We start from the raw sequence: 25,878 nt of genomic DNA, 5'->3' as shown, positions 1-25,878 counted from the left end.
GGAAGGAAGGAAGGAAGGAAGGAAGGAAGGAAGGAAGGAAGGAAGGAAGGAAGCGAGCAAGCGAGCAAGCAAGCAAGCAAGCAAGCAAGAAGCGAGCAGAGAGATTTTTATCACCAGACAAAATTGTCCAAGTCTATTTCAATATAATAATGTTAATGCTGATTAACAATGTTGATTAATAATGTTGATTATTAAGTGGACTTACATTTACCAGAAAGTAAATAAAAATTTTAATATAATTGTCATTCTCTGGTTTTCCAGAAATGTTTCATCTACCATAAGACAAAGTAATAATATACCCTTGGAAAACAAAAGAATGACTAGAATACAACAATCTTTGGCACAGATTATACTTAAGGTTTCAAAGTAAAAGTGAAAATAAAATTTTTAAGAAATTTACTTATATTTTTATATAAAAGTAAAAATATTTCAAAAACAAAATACTGAATTTATAGTGCATTCTAGTGGTCTTAACAAAATGCAACAGAACTTGTTCTAAAAAGGAAGAAAAAAATTCTACAAAATAAAAATAATATTAAGGCCAACAAATTTTAACAAAATTAGGCCAACATATGTATACTAGGACAAGTTATGGTCCCTTAAACCATTGTCTTACTGACTTGTTAAAATAAATAATAATTACTAATAGAACTCTTTTCAAGCTTAATAACAATCCTTTTGAAGTGAACACACCAAAACACTTTCTCCATATTGCTTCCACTGTTTTAATACTTGAGTTCATCATTCTTTATCTGTCTCATTCTGACTACAAGATAAATAAGCAGATTTCATGATGAACAACTCCACATTTAATACAGCTAGACCTCTCCAATTGATCCTTACTGGATACAATAACATGAAAAATGTGTAATAATCATATAGATGAAAGACACCTCATTCCAGCTTTATTTCAAAACCTGTAAATAATGTGCCAGGAATGTAACATAGCATGCACAACCACTTTTTAAATGCTGATGCTAAAAATAATCATTAATTTTAAAGACTTACATTATTGAATTCCTATATCATGCCAAGTAGTGTGTTGGCTACTAGAAATAACCTGCAACTTGGAGTCAGGGGAGATTGGAAGCAAAAGGATGCCTAAGAGACAGGCATGTAAATAACTACAGCACACCATGATAACAACTAAAAGTTATATAAAGTGTTATTGGAATGTAGATAAGGATTATCTAATTCTGTCAAAAGCAGTGCCAAATAAAGTTATTGAAAATAAGTTAACCATAAGATTTTAGCTGAAGCTCAAAAAAACTAGTCATTTTCTAGTAGGACAAATGGATTGATGGAGAGAATCAATCTATCCAAATACCACAGAAGTAAAAAAATAAGCACACAGCAGCTCAAAACACAGCCAAGTAGTACACTAATATCCAAAATAATGGAGTTCAGAGAAAGTAATAGAAAATTTACAAAAGAGTAACTCTGAAATTACTCAGGTATTTTTATGCAGGGATATAACATGATGATCACATTTCCATTTTAGAAAATGAATTCCATGTAACAATGAAGTGGAAAACGGAGATATTGGGGGCAAGGAAAACATCTGGGTTCTTTCGTAGTGTGGATAGAAGGGAAGTGGCAGTGACTGTAGAGAAATAGGGACAAAAGCAGAACAGTATTTCATACAGTACTGAAATCACTCAGATACAAGTTCCTGAATAAATCTCAGATTATACACTGTGCATTCTTCAAAGACTACCTGTGCTGGCATGTTTGGAAATAATTTGATAAATCTATTGCCAGGGAAGTATTCCTTTGGTAATGTTAAAGATTCATTTTTTTTACTCAATAATGGATATTAAAGGGGGGACTACTTAAAATATAACAATGCAATAACATGATCCTTAGTGATCTATACTCTAGTATGTATGGGTAAAATGACATGATGGCTAGAATTGAAAATACATGAAGATTAAACAAGAATGACAAACATACTAGTTGTTGAAGTATTTCTCAATCCAAACAAAATTTTAAATTTCTGACATTAATACATTAGAAAATAATTTCAGGATGAAAGCACTGAAATGTTGCAAGGGTCCATCTTTTAAATTCCAAGCATTAAAGCCTTGGAAAAATAAGTTTGGAATAAAAAGAACTAAAATCTACGAAAGATCCACCCCCCCCACCACACACACACACACACACACACACACAATCACACAATGCCTTTTAAATCTTCAATTTATCATACTTTAAAAGTGCCATTGCATCAGGAGTAATCCCAAATCAAAACATCCTATAACTCCAAAAAGATATAAAATCAGGGACTCTTTTTTATGAGTCTCCCATTACTTAAGAAGAAAAATCTTCCCCAGACGCAGCCAGTTCTTAATATTGTCTGTTCTTCAGAGTCAAACTTCTTGAAAAAGTAAGCAACTGTATCTGTCTCCTATTGTCATTCCTTCATCCCTGTGACTTGCCCTTTGTTGCTGCTACTTCGCAGAAACTGCCCCGACAAGGATAACAAACTGCCCACTGGCAAATCCAAATTATTTCCAGTACACAACTTAACTTGGAGATTTGGCATCAGCAATTGTCTTAACTCCTTCCCCTATTGGCTCATTTACAAAACTATTCTATCCTTCCATTACTTTGTTTGTTCTTCTTCTTCTGCCTTTTCCTCAAACATTTCCATTTCTTGTGTTCTTACTAGTTGTCTCTTCTTCTTTCATGATACTTCTTATAATCTACTGTATATTCCAAGAATGTATTTTCACCCTTTTATTTTAATCCATTTGATAATTTTTTAAACTCTCACTTAAAATCCACACAGCTTTTCAGGCCAGAAACCAGGGAGTCATTACTGAATTACCCTTCTCTCTTACTTTCTCTACCATTTCCATTTATCTCCAAATTTTATGGATTCTACTTAAAATGAGTTAAGGAAGATGCTTATTTCAGCAGATTATTAAAACCTACCCACCTGATATAACACATCATTACAGTACAGCTCCCATTTTGAGAAAGGGTGATCTTTCTAAAATATATTTCACAAAATTTTATGCTTAAGAATTTTGAATAGCATATACACAGACTGAATCCTGGGCCAAGAAAAATATGCTATGAAGATATTATTGAATCATATGAATATAGATAGCAAAATTATATCAACATTAAATTTCTTTAATTTGATAATATGCTGTGGTTACATAAAAAATACCTTTTTTGGAAAAACAAACCAACATAGTATTTGACCTCAGTGCCTCCTTTTCACTCAGTCCCCGGCCCAAGGTGACAAATTGTGTTTGGAGCTGTTGGCTTACAACTGTAGTGGGCTTCCACCTGCTTCGTCTTGTCGTATGGCTGTGTTTCAAACCAAGTTTTCCATCTAAGTATTTTCTTGGCTTTGGTTTGCTTCCATTATTTTTTTTAAAATTATCTTTAAGTACTTGTATAAAAGGATTACAATTCAACATTAAAAAAATACCTTTTTTGTTTTATATATATATATATATATATATATATATATATATACTGAAGAAAAAATTTGAAAACATACACTGAACTGTTTGCCTGCTAGTTGTCTCTTCTCCTTCCATGATACCTCCTGTAATCTACTGTACATTCCCAAGTATGTACTTTCACTCATATTTTAATTCAGTTGATAATTTTTAATCGATAGTTGATGACTGCATAAAAAGTGCTTGCAAGTTTTCCATTAGTTCAGGATCATTCTGGAATAAAATTTGTTTGAATACTGCCATGTTCCATATCATGACTGATAAGTTTAAACTTCTTAGGTAGACTCTCCATTGTCTTAATTCATCCTCCTCTACAATTTTTGTTCATGAAATCACAACTCTCCACACACAATTAAGGACAAATCTCTGAAACACCACACTATTTTGTTCTACCTCTGTACCATGCCTGAATGGCAAGCACCTACCTACTTGTTAAAATGCTGGTTTACCTTTCTGTATCACCCCCAAGATGGTAATATCTACTCACTTCACTTTGACTTGGACTGTATACTCTGCACATACCACTACCACAACACCTATCCTAACTCACTGCACTTCTGTGATCTACAAGTCTGGATATGCACACTCACCCACACACATAACCCCTGGTTACTTTGGTATTTGTATATTCCAGTTCTCCTGTTTTGTAAGGTAGCAAAATAAACTGGTAAACAGCACAGGCTTAAGAATTAGACAATACTGAAGGATCTCATCCATAGCTCCACCAAAGTTCTGCCACTGCAGAATACTTAGTTTGAAGCCTCAGGGCCTGGTACACAATACCAATTCAATGAATAGTTATTAGAAATGTTATTGCTTTCTCTCTCTCTCTCTCTCCTCCCCCCCCTCTCTGAGTTAAGCCTCCAATTTGGACAGCTTAAGATTTCAAATAGTACAAGGCCATCTGCTTTTAAAATGACTTTTTTTTTCTATCTTCCCAATATGGCTTTAAATCAGCTTCTCAAGTATGAGAGGAAACATCTATTCTTTAGCCAGAGAGATAAAATTTCAGATGTCATTTAAAGATCCTTTATGAAGATGTACACAAGTTCTAATGAAGTTTAAGCTATTTTCAGTATTCATAAATATGTGATAAATGATGTTTTATGGCAGTTTCACAAACACCCAACTTCAAAAGGCAAGAAAGGGAGGAGTACAGTGGTTCAGAGCTACAATCAAAGTTATTTGGGAGGCAGAAATCTAATCACAGTTCAAGGCTAACCTGGTCATAAAGTTCCCAAGATCCAATAGAAAACTCAATGTGATGGTGTGTGCCTGTCATCCCAGCTACAAAGAGAAGCCTAAATAGGAAGATCATGGTCCAGGCTAGTCCTGGACCATGGAATAAATGCAATAAATACTCTACTAAAAATAATGAGCCCAGCCCCAGTGGCTCTGACCATGAGACTCTCATCCAATTAAATACCAAAAAGCTGGAAGTAGAAGCTAGGTTTGAGCAAAAAAGCTCACTGACAACATCCAAGTGCTGAATAAGGTCTAGTACCAGCAGAGGATAAAAGGTAGCAAAGCAGCCGCCCGCTGGCTCATGCCTGTAATCCTAGCTACTCAGGAGGATGAGATCAGAGGAATGTGGTGCAAAGCCAGTCTGGGCAGGAAAGTCAGTGAAACTTATCTCCAATGAACCACTCAGAAAACAGGAAGTAAAACAGTGGCTCAAGTGGTAGAGTGCTAGCCTTGAGCTAAAGAGCTGAGGAACAGCATTCAGGCCCAGAGTTCAAGCTCCATGACTGACAGACAGACAGACAGACAGACAGACAGACAGACAGACAGACACACACACACACACACACACACACAAGTAGCAAAGGAAAGAATTCCAATGTCAATTATCAAAAAGATTCAGATTATTGAAAACAATGAACTGCTTCACATTGCTGACAAAAATAAAAATCTACAGACCAACTATTAAAGTAAATAAACAATATAATAATATCTGAAACTCTCAACTCATGCCCTATTTTCTTTACCTGTAATACAAACTGAGTATCTTAGACAGTAGCAAGACAGAAAAACATTAACACCTGGAAAGATAGGAAGAGCTGCCAACAAAGTGACAAAAAAAATTCTCAGCAGTCTGCCAGACTATTTTTCCTAAGAAACTACATCAAACTGAATATTAGATGACCGGGGAAGGGAAAAGTGATACAGAGATTTCCTTTAGAATTAAAAAGAATTTCAAACTTATCAAGAATCAGATACAGTTTGGTGCTTGTGGCTCATACCTGTAATCCTAAACTACTTAGGAGGCTGAGATCTAAGGTTTGAAGCCAGTCTGGGCAGGAAGTCTGTAAGACTCTTATCTCCAATTAACCAGCAAAAAGCTGGAAGTAGAGCTGTGGCTCTAGTGGTAGAATGCCAGCCTTGAACAACAAAAAGCTCAGGGACAGTACCTATGCCCTGAGTTCAAGAAGAAAGGAAAGAAAGAAAGAAAGAGAGAGAGAGAGAAAGAAAGAAAGAGACAGAGAGAAAGAAAGAGAGAAAGAGAAAGAAAGAAAGAGAGAGGGAGGGAAGGAGGCAGGGAAGGAGGCAGGGAGGGAGGCAAAGAAAATAGAAGATCAGAAATAAGTTTCTTTTTTTTGGGGGGGGGTCCGGTCGTGGGGCCTGAACTCTGGGCCTGGGCGCTGTCTTTCAGCTCTTCAGCTCAAGGCTAGTGCTCTACCACTTGAGCCACAGCGCCACTTCCAGCTTTTTTCTTTTTGCGTGTGTGGTGCTGAGGAATGGAACCCAGGGCCTCATGCATGCAAAGCAAGCGCTCTACCATTGAGCCACCTTCCCAGCCCCAGAAATAAGTTTCTTAAGACAGGATTGATGAGGCGGGAAAATGTGGGTAAAATGTTTTAAATCAATCAGTTTACTGAACATTATTATTAAAATAAAATTAACATTTATAATCATAAATAAAATGTTTATTACATATATTCTTGAATTCCAGAGTATATTAATCTATTCAATATTAAAATATAGATTTTAGGAATGGTAGAAAAATTAATCTGAAATTATGAGAATATTTTCTATTTTAATAAATTACCTTTCTTGTTTAAGAGCATATTCCAACATTTTGATCCTCCTGACAAGATCCTTCTTCAAATTTTCTTGACCTTTTCTTTCTCCTTGAAGGAAAGCAATCTGAGCCTATGAATGGGTGAGAAAGGAAAAAATCAGTTTGAGCAAATATATTTTTTTAAAAAATCAGTTAAGAAAAAGAGCCTTAGGATTACAGAACAAGTAGAATATTTTCTCTGCATAGCAGTCACAAAGTTTGTAGGAATACAAAAAAAGCATTAACTGAGAGAGAGAAAATGACTGAAAACAAAAAGGGGGTCACCTATGTACAGTTTACTTCAGACTAGGCATGTTAACAGTCTATATTCCCTTAGAACCTATAAATCAGCCACACACACCCCACACACACACACAGAAGACATACAGTGCAGTTTGTTCAAGTAAATGTCTTTTATGCCTTTAAAACTTTTAATAGAGTGAAAGAGGACAGTAAAATCAGAATTCTTACAATCTTTTAAATTCAGAGTTTCACCATACACACACACACACACACATACACACACACAAATTTTATGAGGGCTTCCATATCTTGAGCGACTTTACATTATTTTTAGTAGAGTATTTATTGCATTTATTCCATGGACCAGGACTAGCTTCCCTACAAATATTAAATACCTTACACCTTGTCTCAAAACACCCACTCCCAACCATTGCTTTAGGGAAATATATATATATATATAGTACACAGAAACTGGATAAAGGGAAACTAAAAGGAATGGTCTTTTGTGCATTACTTCCCACTCCACAAAGAATTACTGAACCCTGCACTTTCACATGAGACAAAACTATAAACAACTTTGATCTTTACACATTTAGTATCTTCAACTAAAAAAATTGATCTACGAAATACTAACTCATCCAAGTAACTCAAATACCTAGAAAAGCCAGGTAGGAGCTCTATTTATTTAAGGTCCCTGAAGGATAGCTATGAATATCACTATTCTCACATACTACCACACTCATAATTTCTATTATATTAACCAAGACAGATAACAACGTTATTTATATATCCACAATGCTATCCATTTGACATTCGCAAGAATTTGATATTTAAGGACAACCTTATCCCATCCCTAAAAAATAAAACTCAGTTAAATTCATTTGGTACTACAATGAACATAAAAGCCACTTTTATAACCTCCAAGACAGACACATTGTAATGTTTCTTCAGTTCAATGAGCTCTTAAATTTTACCTTTCTTTAAATTCACATACATTTGTAATATGAGTGGTCTCATGGTGATCTTTCCAAACATGCAAACAATACTTTGAACAAATTCACCTCCTTCACCATATTCCTATTGCTCACTTCTTCCCTCAAAATGTGCCTTTTAATTAAAATAATATTTATCTTATTGAAATAATTAAGATCAGAATGAAAACAACTCAATTTTATATATTTTATATATGGAAGAAAAAATATCAGACTTGCCTCAAACATCATAAAAGTGTTTTGAAATTGTATTTTTGTAATGAGATAATTATTGTACCTAAAACAATGATACATACACTTAAAGGTAAATATGAAAGGAAATGATAGCCCAACATATTTGCCCAGACAATTCACTGAAACAGAATTTTATACATTCTTCTTTAAAATGGCTTTAATAAATTCAAGAACCGAAAAATGCAATAACCTAATCATCTAATAATTAATTTATCTAATCAATACAATTATTTAATCAATGAATAAAAACACTTATTACCAATTTTGTCCTCTAAACTTTTTGATTAACTCTGCATTTTGCCTCTACCATTGTTCCTGTATATTTCTAAAAGTCTAATACTGGAAAGTCTTCATTATGACCCAGTCTCCAAAACATTGGCTATTTCCATATTTTCCCAGTGTATTTGCTTTCCCTATCCTCCAAGCACTGGATTAGTTAAATATTTAATCAAAAAAGATGGCTCAAAACTGCGAAAGAGAATGATTACAAAGATGAGTATGTGGCCAAGGCAAACATAAAAGAATAGAAAATCTGTTACACTCCTTCATGACCACAGAGTACCTCTGAGACAGCCTGCAAAAGACACATAGCCTAAAATCAATCATAAGAAAATAGCAGGTTAAAAGAAAAAGAAAATTGCAGGTAATCTTAAAATAAGGATCACTTCACATAATTTTCTTATAATCTTCAAAACTATTAGTTCATGAAAGCTAAGGAAAACTGTTCCAGATTGAAGAAAACTATACACAAGAAAAGCCAGTGCACTGCATGATTCTGAACTGCATTTATCTGTAAGACATTATGGGGACAAGAATGGGGTCTGAATATCAGAGAGCATTAAATTCCTGGCTTTGATGTGATATGTGGTTACATGGAGAGTACTTGTTTATAAGAAATAAACATTGAAGTATTTGGTAGAAGCCAGTAGACTATCAAGTTAGCTAGCAGCTAGCTCATATGGTTCAAGAAAAAAAAGTTCTTTGTATGATCCTTCTAAGTATACTTTCAGTTTAAGCTTTTGTTAAAATTTTGAAATAGTTTGCTAACATTCTTAAAGATAAAATTCTCTACTCAAACACTAGCACTATGTACACAGAAACCCTAGAAACAGAGATAATAAAGTTAGAATGAAATAAGAGTATCCATGTCCCCACAAACATTTAGTCAACATTGAGCTTGAAGCGCTGGCCAATGCAATTCTGTCAAGTAAGAAATTTTTCTATTTCCTCTGTAAGAAAATAGAAAAAAAAACTTAGAAACAGTATGAGCAAGTACCAGGTAAGTCCAACAAAATGGATATTAAAAAGTTATATAAACCAGGCACTGGTGGCTCACGCCTGTAATCCTAGCTACTCAGGAGGCTGAGATCTGAGCATCATGGTCAAAGACAGCATGGACAGGAAAGTCCGTGACACTCTTATCTCCAATAAACCACCAGGAAACTGGAAGTGCCACTGAGGCACAAAGTGGTAGAGCGCTAGCCTTGAGTTGAAGAGCTGAGGGCCAGAGCTCAGGCCCAGAGTTCAAGCCCCACAACCGACAAAAAAAAAAAGTTATATAAGCTGAGTACAGTATCTATGCCTGTAATCTCAGCTACTCAGGAGGCAGAGACTGGGAATGATCATAGTTTAAGGCAAACCCAGGCAAAAATAACTAAAGCAAAAAGGACTGGTGGCATAGTGATAGAGTGCTTGTTCTATCCCAGTACCATCCAAAAAAAAAAAGTAAAACCAAAGTTATACAAAGAAAATTAAACATAATTTACTAAAGGGCACAGCAAAAATGACATGAAAAGATTCAGAGATCCTTAAATGCATGCACTCAGCATTATAATAATTTCATTTCTCTCTAATCTTTAAACACTATGCAACCTTGATTGACTGAAACAACAGCAACTGAAAAATAAACATCATACCTTAAAATACTTTAAAACATAATCCTACAATTCTATAGTCACTTAACAAGTAGCACTGATGGACAGAATTATAGTACAAAATAGTCAAAGCACAAACCCAAATAGAAACTTTTAAAATTAGGTAATGGGTTAGTCTAGAGGATGTAGTGTGATGGTAGAGGATGTGCTGATTAAGATTTGCTAAGGCCCTACATTCAATCACTGGGACTAAAGCAAATCAAAATTACAATTTATTAATTCTTTAAAAATTTAGTGAACATGGAATATATTACAAGAGGTTCACTTTGTTTCTATTCATGAGATGACAATCTCTTTTTTTTTTCCAGTCATAGGGCTTGAACTCAGGGCCTGGGCACTGTCCCTGAGCTCTTTTGCGCAAACCTAGGGCTCTACCACTTGAGCCACAACTTCAGGGTTTTTTTTGTTGTTGCTGTTTTTGTTTTTAGTTGGTCCTGAGGCCTGAACTCTGGTCCTGGGCACTGTCCCTCAGCTCTTCAGCTCAAGGCTAGCACCCTACCACTTGAGCCATAGCGCCACTTCCAGCTTTTTCTACTTATGTGGTGCTGCAGAATTGAACCCAGGGCCTCATGCATGCAAGGCAAACACTCTACCATTGAGCCACCTTCCCAGCCCCAACTTCAGTTTTTTGAGTGGTTAACTGGAGATGAGAGTCCCATGGAGACATTTCTGCTTTTTCTGCTTTTCACTTAGAACTGCGATCCTCAGACCTCAGCCTACTGAGCTGCTACAATTACAGGAGTGAGCCACCAATGCCCAGCATCTCGATTTTTTTTCCTCTGGAAAACTTAGTCTTTAAAGCACATGTTCCTACATAAGGAAATTATTTTCTTTTTGTTAAAAAAAAATGTAAATCAGGGGCTGGGAAGGTAGCTCAGTGGTAGAGCACTTGCCTTGCATGCCTGAGGCCCTGGGTTCAATTCCTCAGCACCACATAAGCAAAAAGAAAAAAGCCGGAAGAGGCGCTGTGGCTCTAGTGGTAGAGAGCTAGCCTTGAGCTGAAGGGCTGAGGGACAGCGCCCAGGCCCAGAGTTCAGGCCCCACGACCGGACCCAGAAAAAAAATATATATCTAAAACATAATAACTGATACCTTAAAGCATAAATTCCAACTAAACATTCTCTAAATGTGGCAATATACTGCTGTTTGAATTGGCAAGAGTAGAGTGAAAGGCAGAAGACTGAGAGGACAGAAAGAGAAAAAGGTAAAGCAGAAGAAAAGAAGGAACAGAAGGAGGCATCTATATCAAGGGATACCATACAGCTGTTTCAGGGAAACAGTTCTGAAGAGATTGATAATAAATTATATCCAAGATAAAAGTAAATGGGGGAAGGGGAAAGTAATACATAAGACACTGTGTATAGTTTGCCACTAATTGGTTTTCTAAGAAAAAAGTAAATATATCATTATAACTCTATGTGTAGGTTATTATCACTAGAATAATTCACAAATATACAGCAACTATAAATGCTTATACAGCTAACAAGGTGACAAGGAGATGGAGATACTGTTTAAGCCCACCTTTAAATGTTCCCTCTCCCCTATGCATTTTGAAGGTTGAACCATAGTTACTATGCTTAAAAGAATTTTAATTGCAAAGTGTTAGAGCCAAACAAAACATATCCACCAAATCCAAACCCATAAGCCATTATTTGTAGACACACTGTCTTGATGTTCCAGTCTAAACTCATTATTTTTAGAGAGGAATAAAATGAAGCATTGAGAGATGAAGTGGTTTGTATTTCTAACAGCAGCATTCTCACAAATGAACTAAGATGACGGTCCAAGTTATAAATGCATTATCACTTGGAAAAATCAAGAAGCACACTGAACATAGGGGGTTATCAATAATGAGGATTTCACAGAGAATCAAGAGGAACCTTTAACTTCTCCCTATCCATCACTATAAGACTTCCAGCAGAAATAAACAGAAAATTCTAGTTAGAGAATAAATACATGATTCTCATCTCCAAACTTAGCAATATGGAGATTATTTGGGTTTCCCCTATATTTAGATACTCAGGAGGCTGAGTTGAAAAAGAAAATGGTTCTAAGCTAACCAAAGCAAAACAGTTCACAAGACCCTACCCCGCCAGGATAGAAAAAACTAGATGTGGTAGTGCATGCCTGCCATACCAGCTAGGGCAGAAACTATAAAGATGATGATCAAGGTCCAGGCTGGCCTCCATCTTAAAAAGGGATGGATTTATGGCTCAAACAGTAAAGTGCCTGCCTAGCAACTGTGAAGGAAGAAAGAAAAGATTCAACTGTATACTTTTGTATTTTATAAGTATATTTCCTTATGTATCATTAACATTTTGATTTGTTTTTGTTTTTAGAAATCTCAGCCACCTATACTAATAAACCAGTACTGGGGCCTGAACTCAGGACCTTGGCTCTGTCCCTGAGCCTCCCTGTGCTCACTCCACCACTTGAGTGACAGAGCCATTTCTGGCCTTTTCTGTTTATGTGTACTGAGGAATCAAACCCAGGGCTTCGTGCATGCTAGGCAAGCACTCTAACAATAAGCCACATTCCCAGCCCCTAATGTCATTATTCTGAAAGGTAAATGATCCTGAACTTTCCAAAAACAGGAAAACATAAATAAAATTGTATTGCTATCAATATCTTAAGAAAAAATTGGGAAAACTAGAAAAATTCAATCTGATCAAACAGATAAGGTATGTGAAAATATCTTTTGTTACAAATATAATCTAAAAATCTCAAGTCAGTATATTCCATGTATCTGTATAAGTAAACCTAATTATAGTGGCACATTTTTTTATTTGGAATAATCTCCAAGGAAAATAACACTAAACTTCCATGATGCTTTCTAAGTTTTTGCAAGTTTACCTAACAGTAGATCTTACAAGATTGTACATTTCCTAGTAGCAAAAAAAAAAGCTACCAGCACAACTATATTTATTGCAGCATTATTCACTATAGCTAAGATATGAATGCCCCTCAGTAGATGTGATATATATATATATATATATATATATATATATATCACTTTCTTGATCCATTCATCTACTATACACACACACACACACAGTGGAATTCTCTGCCTCCATCAGAAAGAATGATACCACCCCATTTGTTAATAAAAAATTATATTAAGTGAAGTGAGCCAGACCCAAAGAAACATAGATCCCATGGATTCCCTTATTTTCAATAACCAGTATATGTCTAGGATAATCTTACCAAACAAGCTATGTACATGTGACCATATAAGATGATGCTAAGCAAAATGAACCCCAAGATAGAGACATGAGGTTTTATCTTTGCTGCTGATGTTTTTAATGTACTATGTGATTTTTTAAAATTTCTTTTATATTCTTCCTCCATAGTATAACCCGTTTTCACTGTTATTTGATTCCAATGCCCTGCATCTTGTATATACATTTTTTCTAATTTGAGGAGGGGAAGTGAAATAACAAAAACACTGAAACAAGGATACAGGTTGACCTACTGTAACAATGGGATGTACAAGACTCTATGTTGAAAACAACTTTACAACTTCAGGAGTGGGGAAAGGGAGGAGTTGGGGAGGTGGGGAAGGATGGGATGGTAGGGGAAAAACAAAGGAGGGGGTAAAAATGCTCGATAGGAAATATACTCATTACCTTACTTGTGTAACTACAACCCCTCTGTACAGTATCTTTACAATAAAAACGTATTTTTAACAAACCAGAAAACTTAACAGTTATTAGGCAAGTGCTTCATCATGTCGTCTGCACAACGAACAGCAAATTATATTTGCAGTTCTAATTTGTCAAAAGGATACACATAGTTTTGAACATCCCTAATGTACAAAATCTGAAAGCTAAAAATCCATCAAAATCTGAAACTGTTCTAATGGTGTAGTTCATGTGGCAGAGCACCAGCCATAAGCAAAAAAAAACTGAGTAAGACCTTGAGCCTCTGAGTTCAAGTTTGTTGGTTTCTCCTGTACCAGCACAGAAAAGAAAAAATTCTGAAACTTTCTGAGCATCATGCTACATTTCAGATGGTGGATGTTCAGATACGGAATGGTCAACCAATGAGATCAATGAAAATATTCTAAATCCAACATCTGAAACACTTCTGGTCCCAAGCATTTCAGATATTCAATTTATATAAGAAACAGGAATCTTCTAAGTATGGAGACACAGTATCTAATAAGTAAAATGTTAAAAAGGAACCACGTAATTTACTAAAACCAATGAAAACTATCACTATTCTAAAATCAAAAGGTGTTAGACTTCAAAAAACTGAAATTATTGAAAAAGTATATTCAAAAAGAAATATACAGCCAGGCACCAGTGGCTCACGCCTGTAATCCTTCCCAGCCCAGAAGGTCTCCTTTCAACTTGAACACAAACTCACAAAAAAACAAGCAAAATATTTGAAATGTCAGTAATATCATTTACTTATATTAATGCTATACCACAAAGTTTCAATAATCTTCTTTGTGTCTTAATCCCTTCTTATAAACCATACCTGTGTCCTTACACAAACTTTGAATTACTCTTTTTTTTTTTTTAGGCCTGAGACTAGAACTCAAATTCAGTACCTGCCTGCTTTCACTCATTAGCTGGCATCCTTCCAACTGTGCCACACCACCGACCCCTACCTACATTTTAATATAATAAGATGCTAGTTGGTTTTCTCCCATATAAACATTGCCTCTAGTCCTCTCCCTTAATGACAGAATGATGACTTGGTGGTATCTAGAAGACTTGTTAAAACACAGATTGCTTTGGGCTCCACTCCCAGTTTCTAATTCAGGAGCTTTGTAGTGGGAACTGCAAGTCTGCATTTCCAGCAAGTACCCATGTAATGCTCATGCTGTTGATCCATGACCACATTTGGAAAACCGCAGACTTACACATCTGTGACATAGTTAGTTAGATGGCCAAAGAAAAGGTAAATAGGCTATTACAAAGAAAGGAACAGAACCATCTCACAACTCCAGCTCTTCACTCCACCAAAAGTATGGCATCTTACACAGTCACACAACCTAACAGACTAGTACATACTAGCTTTTGAAACTCTTCCAAGTTCTTTCTTCATGACTATATTGTTAGCAGTCTCCAGGTAAGGAAATAAAATTAATCAATGCATTTTTAAGTTTAATCATGTTTGGTATTAGCTACTACTCATTATATTTAAGCCTGTTGCAAAGGAGAATATAGAAAAGGCAAACCAAGTTCCTGCTGAGCATAGTGGCACACATTTGTGATCCCACACTCAGGGGCCTACATTTAAAACTCTTGTCTAAAATAAATAATTAAAAGGGAGAGAGGGAGGACCTATCAAATGTTCTACTCACAACAGACAAACAAAGGATTCCCAGCTTTTCATCTACATTTCCACAAACAAGTGGCTGGTTGGCAAGCATGTAGTCTTTGGGAAGGTGGAAAAGGGCATGGACATCCTAGAAGCCACAGAGGGCTTTCAACTAAGAATATCAGCATTACCAACTGTGGACAACTACATTTGACGCCTATTAATCTTTTTTTTTTTGGGGGGGGGGTCCGGTCGTGGGCCTGAACTCTGGGCCTAGGGGCTGTCCCTCAGCAATTCAACTCAAGGCTAGAACTCTACAACTTGAGCCACAGCACCACTTCTGGCTTTTTTTTGTTGTTCTGCTTATGTGGGCTGAGGAATCAAACCCAGGGCCTCATGCATGCAAGGCAAGCGCTCTACCACTGAGCCACCTTCCCAGCCCCTGACACCTATTAATCTTAACCATTAGATCATTCTTTCTGTGGTTCAGGAGAAGACCCTTCCCTGTGCAAAATAACCTACAATTCTTGTGCTCTCACTCCAACAGTTTTTCCTTATTCTTCTCCAACAATAGCTGGACTGTAGAGTTAAACTGATGATTCTGAATAAAAACTATAAATGTATACACACATACACACACAGAGTTAACCTGATGATTCTAAATAAAAGCTAAAAATATACATATATACACACATATATACACATACACATGCATTCTCATGCACATACACACAAATGGAAGAGTAAAAAATAAGATATCAACAGAGGAATTCCCGTGGATATACATATGTCATTTAAATTTTTAATATTCACCTAGGCACCGGTGGCTCATGCCTGTAATCCTAGTTACTCAGTAGGCTGAGATCTGAGGATCGTGAATCAAAGCCAGCCCAGGCAAGGAAGTCTGGGAGACTTTTATCTACAATGTACCTAAAAAGTCAGAAGTGGAGCTGTGGCTCAGATGGAAGAGCACTAAGCTTGAGCAAAAAAGCCCAGGCACAGAACCAAGGCTCTGAGTTCAAGCCCTCAGAGCTGGCAAGAATAGTAATAATAATTTCCATGAATACCGTTTTGATCGTTCTTTTAGATAGGTTCTTGCTATATCGCCCAGGCTGGCCTTGAATTTGTTATCCTCCTTCTCAGCTTCCCCAGTTCTGGAACTATAGCAGTATACTACCACATTCTGAATGTTAGACTGTTTTGAGAGCCATGTAGAGACATGTATAGAGATGCACACAGGCTAAGGCCCAATCCAAAGACTAGAAACATGTGAGTTCAGTCTAATACCTATACATCTCCAAGTTAAAAGGTTTTTTTTTTCAACTAAAATTTTTATTTAAAACACCTGTTGTTTTTAAATGGAAAATGTCAGCCACATCACCACCAAATAAAGCCGAGCCACTAGTAGTAGTATTGGAAGAATAATATTAAGGACTAAGAAAATGAAAGCTCTTAACAAGAAAAAGAACAGAATGTCAAATTTGGTAATATCTTGTAGGTCTGAATTCAACAAGTCCACCACATGTTTGCTATATAAAACCACTGAGGTTGAAGGCGTGGCTCAGATGGTAAAGTGCCAGCCAATGAGTGAATGAGTGAGATACTGAGTTCAAGTTCTGGTCTCAGGAAAAAAAAAAAGATTAAACTAGTTCATCAAATAATCCAAGCTGCACAGAAATTATTCATCAAGTGAAATAAATTCATTTAAGTTCAAAAGAATATTAACCTGAATAATAGGTGTGTCTGTGTCTGTGTGTGTGTATAATGTCTCTCAATGGAAATATAATTCAGTAAAAGTAATTATCCTATGCACAGATCTCTGAATTTTAAAATTAGGTCTCAGAAAGTACAAATGAAATATGATATATATATATATAATATGACTTTGCTTATGATTAGAAAGCTCCAACAAACTTCTAATGCTAATTTTAAAAATTGCTTTTTGAGAAATACATAATCTTTAAAGAAGCTTTTGTTTTATTTTTGGTGCCAGTCCTGGGTCATAAACTCAGGGCCTAGGCACTGTCTCTGAACTGTTTTGCTCAAAGCTAGTGCTCTAACACTTAAACCACAGTTCTTCTTCAGCTTTTTGGTGCCTAGGCTGGCTTTGAACCTTGACCCTCAGATCTCAGCCTCCTGAATAGCTAGGATTACAGGCATGAGCCACCAAAGTCTGGCTTAAGGAAGCATTCTTTAAAGGACCACACTCATAATTAAAGCATCCGTTTTCTTTTTTTTTAATTTAATTTTTATTTTTATTTTTTGTGAACATACTGTACAGAGGGGTTACAATTACATGGGCAAGATAATGAGTACATTTTCTTATCAAGCATTGCAGCCTCCTCCTTTGTTTACCCTTCACATCCCTTCCCAGCCTCCCCCCACCCCTCCCCCCCAATCCCCCCCAACACCAAAGTTGTAAAGTTCGTTTTTGACATGACAACTTGTACTTCTCCTAGTTGCATCGGGTCCACCTGTATCCTTATTTAAACGACTTGTTTTTCCCCATCTCCTCCACAAATTATACCGACATCAAATATAGTGAAAGCAGGGGTTATACTGTGGGGGAGGGACATACAAAGCTACAAAGAAATAATCTTATGAATGAGTTAGAAACAAATGCATTACATATCTAAGGGTTCATTTTCCTAACATCACATTATCTGACCTTTCCTGCTTGACTCATACATATACTAGATATTGCAAATAAGGGAAACCATGGGACCTTTGTTTCTTTGGGCTTGGCTTACTTCACTTAATATAATTTTTTCCAAGCCTTTCCATTTCCTAACAAATGGGGCAATGTCATTCTTTCTGATGGAGGTATAGAATTCCACTGTGTATATATACCACATTTTCTTGATCCATTCATCTACTGAGGGGCATCTGGGTTGGTTCCATATCTTAGCTATGGTAAATAATGCTGCAATAAACATAGTTGGTAGCTTTAGTGTGGTCTTGTTTGTAAACATTTGAGTAAATGCCCAAAAGTGGGATTGCTGGGTCATAGGGGAGCTCTATGTGAAGTCTTTTCAGGAACCTCCATACTGCTTAAAGCATCCATTTTCTATATGTAAAGTATGAACCTATAAATCTAAGGTATCATACACACAGATCAGAAACACTTCAATGGAATAAGGTTTCTTCACAATCTGTCCCCAGCTCCCATTCCCAGTTGCCATTTCCAGCTGTTTTTCACAATCTCTACTAAAGGCTCCAACTTGAAGCAATCAGTGTTTAGATACATACAGCCTGAATTTCACAGGCGTTGGCCTTTACTCTACTGTCTTCCCTCCTATCTTCCAAAACCCTTTCATTTTCCGATTTCATCAAATCTGAGCATGTGTATACTCAATTCACTCTTCTCTGAAATTCAAGAACACAGTACTTTCTATCTGAAAGCAAAAAATCCTGTTTAAATGTTCTGGATCCTTTAAGTATAAAAACTAATTGCCATAAGCTGTGAAGTTCTTTATCTTAGAGCTTTGAAATTTGAAAATAACTTCTCATTTAACCTACCATGTAGGTGACTGTGAAACTGAAATACAACTGTACTACTAAAACCAAACAAGTAGAAGTTTTAGTCCTAAGGCTGGGAAGGTGGTTCAGTAGAGTGCTTGCCTTGCATGCATGAGGCCCTAGGTTCAATTCCTCAGCACCACATAAGCAGAAAAAGCCGGAAGTAGCACTATGGCTCAAGTGGTAGAGCACTTGCCTTGAGCTTAAGAGCTAAGGAACAACTCCCAGGCCCAGAGTTCAGACCCTATGACCAACCAAATTAAAAAAGAAAAAAGAAAAAAAGGTTTTAGTCCTAACCTGTACATGGTGGCTCCCACCTATAAGCCTAGCACTTGGGAGGCTGAGGCAGGAGGATAGCTAGTTCAAAGCCAGCCCAGAAGACATAATAAATTCAAGGCCAGCTTAGACGACATAATAAAACAATTTTATCTCCGTTTTAAAAAAAAGGAAGAGTTTGATACTAACATATGAAAAATCACAAATATTAAATATTCAGATTTCTTTTTATTTTCCTTTTTTTTTGTCGGTCATGGGGCTTGTAATCTGGGCTTGAAAGCTGTCCCTCAGCTCTTCAGCTCAAGGCTGGCACTCTACCACCTGAATAACTGTACCACTTCCGATTTTCTGAGTGGTTTATTGGAAATAGGAGTCTCACAGACTTTTCTGCCCAGGCTGGCTTTGAACCACGATCCTCAGATCTCAGCCTCCTGAGTAGCTAGGATTACAGGCTTAAGCCACTGGCACCCGCTTAAATATTCAGATTTCTTACTTTTTTTTTTTTTCTGGTCCTAGGGCTTGAACATTAGGTCTGGGTACTGTCCCCAAATTTCTTTTACTCAAGGTTAGTGCTCTACCACTTAAGCCACAGCACTACTTCTTTGATTAGTTTATTGGAAATAAAAGTCCCACAGACTTTCCTGCATGGTCTGGTTTTGAATCATAATCTTCAGAGGTTACAGGCATGAGCCACTATCACCTGGCTTCTAACTTTCCTTTTACTGTCTTTATTTTTTCCAGTCTGGGACTTGAACTCAGGGCCTGAGCTCTGTCCCTGAGCCTCTCTGTGCTCAGGGCTAGCACTCTACCATTTGAGCCACAATATCACTTCCAGCTTTTTCTGAGTAGTTTAATGGAAATTGTGATGTGGGGGATTTCAACTTTCAGAACTTCAGCGTTCTTACTTAATTTTTTGGGATTGTCACTGTAGAGTTTAGATGTAATGAATTTTGATCCTTCTGAATTTCAACATCCTTCTGAATTTCAACATTCAGAATTATGGCAATCAGAACTGTGTCTTCAGGGACTGGACTGGCACTAACTGCCTAAAAGTAAGTCACAATGACATTTAAAGGAGAAGATTAAAGATGATCCAAAATGACACTGTCATCAATTTCATTAACACAGTAATAAAAATGAATTATATACAACTGTATGTTTATACCATTCAAGAAGGCATTGGTGGCACAATATCTATATACCTAGCTCAGGAAGCTCAGATCTGAAAACTGGGATTCACAGCCAGCCTGGACAGACATCCTCAAGACTCCTGTCTCCAAATATCCAAACAGCCAGAACTAGAAGTATGGGTCAAGTGACAGAGCATCAGAAAAACAGTGAAAAAGCTGAGTGAGCTTAAGGCTAAGTTCAAGCCTTAGCACCAGGAAAAAAAAAATGATGCCTGATACAAAGGAAGGAGTCTGCAACGAAAATATTACTATATAAATAAAAACACATAAGAATTTCCCAAGCCGGGCACTAGTAGCTCACGCCTATAATCCTAGCTACTCAGGAGGCTGAGATCTGAGGATCAAGGTTCAAAGCCAGTCCAGGCAGGAAAGTCCATGAGATTCTTACCTCCAATAAACCACCAGAAAACCAGAAGTGGTGTTGTGGCTCAAGTGATAGAGCACTCACCTTGAGATGAAGAGCTGAGGGACAGCGCCCAGGCCCAGAGTTCAAGCTCCACAACCAACCAAAAGAAAAAAAAATTCCCCATATATACAATTAAAATGAAAGACATTACCTGGGTCACTGCAGAAATATATACTACTGGACAATTAGGTGGGGTAGAGGAAAGCAAAGGAGTATTAATTTTTTTTCATGTAATTTTTTTTACCTAATTGTTGATATTTCTATACATAAATACAAAAAACACTGATCAAACTCACCCCCTCTGGCACTCTCCCTCATCTCCTTCCCTATTCTTACGTCAAGTTCAACAGTTTTCATTGTTCTGTTTATATTTATGTATATAAAATACTTTAGCCACATTAATTTTCATTCACCCTCTGTTGGCCCTCCCCTCTCCTGCTAGAACGTGCCTCCCAACAGAGCCTGTTTTACTTTCTGTTCATTCCTTTTTTTCATCATTTTAAGTGTATATTAATTGTATAATATGGTTTCATCATGGCATGTCACACATGCATATATATAGCAAGATGATCTTCTATTCCTTGCTATTTCCCCATTCTCTTACGCCTTTATTATACAACAGTTTTCAGTGACATTCCTTATGCTATATACATACATAATGCATTATAATATTAGTTATACTCATGGCTTTTTCACCTCATCCCTCCAAACAGTCCCCTATGTATGTATTTATACACATATATGTACGTAAGCATGTATGTATCTATGTACATGTCTTAATTAGTATTAGCTTACACAAAGAGCAAAAATGTGATATTTGGCTTTTTGAACATGACTTATCTCAGTTACCATGAGGATCTCCAGTTCCATTAATTAAGAAACTATTATTTTGGGGGCTGGGAAGGTGGCTCAGTGGTAGAGCGCTTTCTTCACATGCATGAGGCCCTGGGTTCGATTCCTCATCACCACATGAGCAGAAAAAGCTGAAAGTGGCTCATGTGGTAGAGTGCTAGCCTTGAGCTAAAGAGCTGAGGGACAGTGCCAAGGCCCAGAGTTCAAGCCCCACACCCAACAAAAAAGAAAAAAAGAAACTATTATTTTTTATAATTACAGCGACTATATAGCTTCCCAAAGAAATTGGAAAAAGTTAAAAATCACATATGAATTAGCAAGGTGGCAGGATATAAATTAAGTTCATAAAACCCAGTACCATTCCTTCATTCTCAATCTACAAATAGGGCAAATGGTTATCCTCCAAGAATAAGAACAACAAAATCACTATTTAAAAAAAAATTTAATAATCTGTTACAGTTTCCAATTCTAAATATGGTCTGTAAGTAGGTCACTTAAAAGAACTTGGAAAACTCAAGTTTTGGCAGGATGGTCCAGTACCTTGTGTCCAAGTATATAACCAATCATTTGTATTACAACTTAACTTTCAAAGCAATGATATCTGATATAAAGGAAGGAGTCTGCAAGGAAAATATAACTATAAAAAATTATAAGAATTTCCTCAAATATATAATTGAAATATAAAATATTATCTGGGGTCACTATAGAAATATATACTACTGGACAACAATAATTCATGAGGGTTTTTCATGTGAACTTTTCAAAATGAGTTCATGCCTTTGTTTCCTTTGCTCAAATCCAAATTCACCAAGTGAATCTGTGATTACCAGTTTGATTTCCCAGGTTTTCTACAGCACATACCTAGACATAGGTTATAAATATTCTGGTCACTAGAAGAACAAAGCTCCCATAAATTTTAAAAACATCATTTAAATTTGTTGTGTACTTGGTTAATAAAACAAGATTTTTAAGATGAAATAATAAAGCAGAAGATCTAGTCATCTTATATGTGGCCTGTCCACAAAGTCTATAAGGACTTTTTCATGTAATGTGATTTATTAGCAATAAACATAAGAGATTTTATTTACAATAGTGGCAAATAACAGATGAATACATTGGTAGAAATTTTATTGAGGGTATTAGACATATACTTGAAAAAAAATCTATAAAATTCTAGAACAGGGCCTGGGACTAAAGCTCAGTTATAGCACTTGCCTCATATACACAAGGTCCTAGGTTTGATCCCTAATGTCACAAAACAAAAAGCAAAACCACTCTGGAATGGCATTGTCCAACTGGGCTTTCTGTAATAATGGCAATTTTCTTTATCTGTGGTATACAATAAAGCCACTACGCTACCTGTAGTGGCTATTCGTGTTTGAAAATGTATAGCTAGTGGTTAAGTAACTGAATTCTTTCTCTCTTTATTTTTTATGGCAATAACAAGGCTTGAACTCAGGGTTAAAGAACCTTTTTGTTCAAAGCTGGTGATCTACCAGTTAAGCCACATCTCCACTTCTGGCTTTTTTGGTGGCTAATTGGACATAGAGTCTCTGTGGACTTTCCTACTGGCATTAGCGTCAAACTGTGATCCTCAGATTGTAGCTAGGATTACAAAAGTGAGCCACCTATGCCTAGCATGAATTATCTTACGTATTTTGATTAATTAGTAGCTCCCATATTGGTTCCAGAGGGATAAAGGCACTACTGTTTTAATTAGCAAAATTTACTTAACAAAAATAACACTAATGTACAGACTTAATCAAGATAAAATGAACTACTAAAAAGTCCCTTGAGATAATTTATAGAACTTGACAGTTATATGAAAAACCAAAGGATACTAAAGGAAGTTAAAGGAAAATAAATCCATGCACTTTCAATGTAGTAACGAAGATAATACATAGATTTTAAAAGATGATAGAATAGACCTTTTCCCCAAAACCCATAAAAATAACATTCAATAAATCTTTTAAAAAGACATAAGCCCACAAAATCAAAGAGGATATTAAAAAAGGGCAACAGGAGTCCAGGGACAATAATCTTTACAGAGTAGAAAATAATTTTAAAAGGGTCGCTAACTCAGCACATCAGAAACTAAGTTTCTGCAAAGAACCTTCCAAGGAGAAGCTAGTAGCTTCCTCAAAAGTGCCTTAAAATGCTAAGGAATTAGAAGATGACATACATAGATGGGGCACATGTATAACAAGGCTTAAAACAACAGGCTTTTAAAACTGGAGATACAGCTCAGTGGTAAGAGTATTAGTCTCATGTGTACAAAGCCTTGGGTCAATCCCTATCACTACTGAATGAAATGAACATTTTTTATATAAAAATATGAAAACTAGTCTTATCTCCAAGGAATCTACATGTACTATTTGTGTTCAGAAGACAATTTTTCTATCTTTACAAAACATCAGAAACTTACTGTGAAAAAATGAAACCGGTCTTGACTCAAGAGCAGTAAGTAAACAGAAGATAAAAATGAGGCACTAAGGGCTGGGAAGGTGGCTCAGTGGTAGAGCGCTTGCCTTGCATGCCTGAGGCCCTGGGTTCTATTCCTCAGCACCACATAAGCAAAAAGAAAAAAAAAGCCGGAAGTGGCACTGTGGCTCAAGTGGTAGAGCACTAGCCTTGAGATGAAGAGCTGAGGGACAATGCCCTGGCCCAGAGTTCAGGCCCCACAACTGGACCCAAAAAAAAAAAAAAAATAGTGTCCAGGAGGACTGTATCTCTAACCAGCAAAACTGGAGGCCTGGCTCAAGGCTCCAGCTGTGAACAAGCAAGCTGAGCAAAGCTCAAGGACCTTAGTTCATTATTTGTACTGAGAAGGAGAACTACTGATCTATTTAGATTCTTGAAAAAAAGGTTCCAGCTAGTAAGTGATAAAGATGAAGGCCAAGTACTGGTGGTTTATATCTTTGTAACCCTGGCTATTCAGAAGGCTAAGATCTGAGGATCACAGTTTGAAACCAGCCAGGGAAGGAAATCTATAAGACTCTTATCTCCTAACACAATAAAATTACTATGTGAAATTAATATTTGCTAATAAAAAGACAAAAATTTTTAAAAAAAGACTCGTATCTCCAATTCATCAGCAAAAAGCCAGAAGTGGAGATGTGTCTCAACTGGTAGAGCACCAGTCTTAAGCAAAAAAGCTAAGAGACAGTAACCAAGCACTAAATTCAAGCAAGAATACCAGCACAAAAAAAGGTAAAATAAAAACAAAAAAGATAAAGATGAGAAAATAGATGCTGCAAATGTCAAACAAACCTGAAAAGACTTTGATATTTTTAAAGAAAAAAATATTAAATGTTCCAAGAGCCTTGGTAATATATAGGTATTACTGTACTTAATCTTTATATAACAGTTTTATAAACTGTTATTCCCATTGCTGAAATAAGATAAAAATAGTTTCTTAAAATATAAACAAAACAGAAATGGAAAATAATAAGCAAAATTTTAAACAAAAATACAAGATTAATCATCTAGTTGTCTTAAATTACATCAAGCAAACGAGAAAATGAAGAGAATATCAACCAATGTTAAAAGAAAGTTATCAGAACTGAAAAGCAAAATCAAATTCACTACTATGTAACAGAAGTGAAACACACCAGAGATGAAAAGTTTTCAAGAAAGAAAAAAAAATGAGACAAAACAAAATCAAGAAACAGAATTACGAAGAATTAGAATAATGCTACAATAAGATGAGGCAGTGTATTAAAATCATACTGAACCTGGAAATCCACTAATTAATCATTTTCAAACACATTTCTAAGTTACTTACCAAATATTCTTTTTAAAGAGACCAATAGTGCTGTTACAATGAAAGGACAGACTAAAAAAGAAAACATAGGATCCAGGAAATAAGTGTCCTAACAAGAGGCAAAAGGCAGTTGTAGAGTAACAGCTAGACCACAGGTCTAAATAGCAGATAGCCCACAACAGAGCATGGCAGGAATAAGAGACTGTATTGCAAAAGGTGGAGTGGTGCAAGGAGGAGAGACCGAGAAATTATTACAGATTTCACCACACATAAATATGTCTTAAAATGTTACTGAGAAAAGGTATACTAGTGAAAGAAAACGGAGTAATCTATTTTTTAAAAAAGCTAATCTTTAGGAAAAATGAAAAGTTGTACAATATGGTTGGCTTAGAAATGAAAAAGTGCTTTCATACATGCATGATATGTACATATTACTTTAAAATACTAAGAGCCAACTCTATTGAATGAATTCAAGTAGGACATAAAGCAGAAAAGGTTAGTAGATAATATTTAAAATTGACAAAGGATAGTAACAAAACAATATGAAGGGCTGGGAAGGTGGCTCAGTGGTAGAGCGCTTGCCTTGCATGCCTGAGGCCCTGGGTTTGATTCCTCAGCACCACATAAGAAAAAAGCCGGAAGTGGCGCTGTGGCTCAA

General features: G+C 36.2%; 1 protein-coding gene across 1 annotated transcript in view; it reads right to left on the bottom strand.

The window, feature by feature from the left end:
• Strn (striatin, calmodulin binding protein) overlaps positions 1–25,878 on the bottom strand; it is a 107,542-nt gene that overhangs the window by 55,598 nt on the left and 26,066 nt on the right. Inside the window, exons 2-3 of the mRNA XM_013013521.1 lie at positions 6,529–6,632; positions 3,179–3,321 (exon numbers count right to left, since the gene is read on the bottom strand). Of these exons, the coding sequence (XP_012868975.1) occupies positions 3,179–3,321; positions 6,529–6,632 (247 nt within the window). The remainder of the gene's footprint in view (positions 1–3,178; positions 3,322–6,528; positions 6,633–25,878) is intronic.

This window comes from Dipodomys ordii, unplaced genomic scaffold (genome assembly GCF_000151885.1).
Source record: "Dipodomys ordii isolate 6190 unplaced genomic scaffold, Dord_2.0 Scaffold20, whole genome shotgun sequence".
Lineage (NCBI taxonomy): Eukaryota > Metazoa > Chordata > Mammalia > Rodentia > Heteromyidae > Dipodomys > Dipodomys ordii.
Note: the sequence above shows the minus strand (reverse complement) of the source record. Positions and strands in the feature narration are given on the sequence as shown.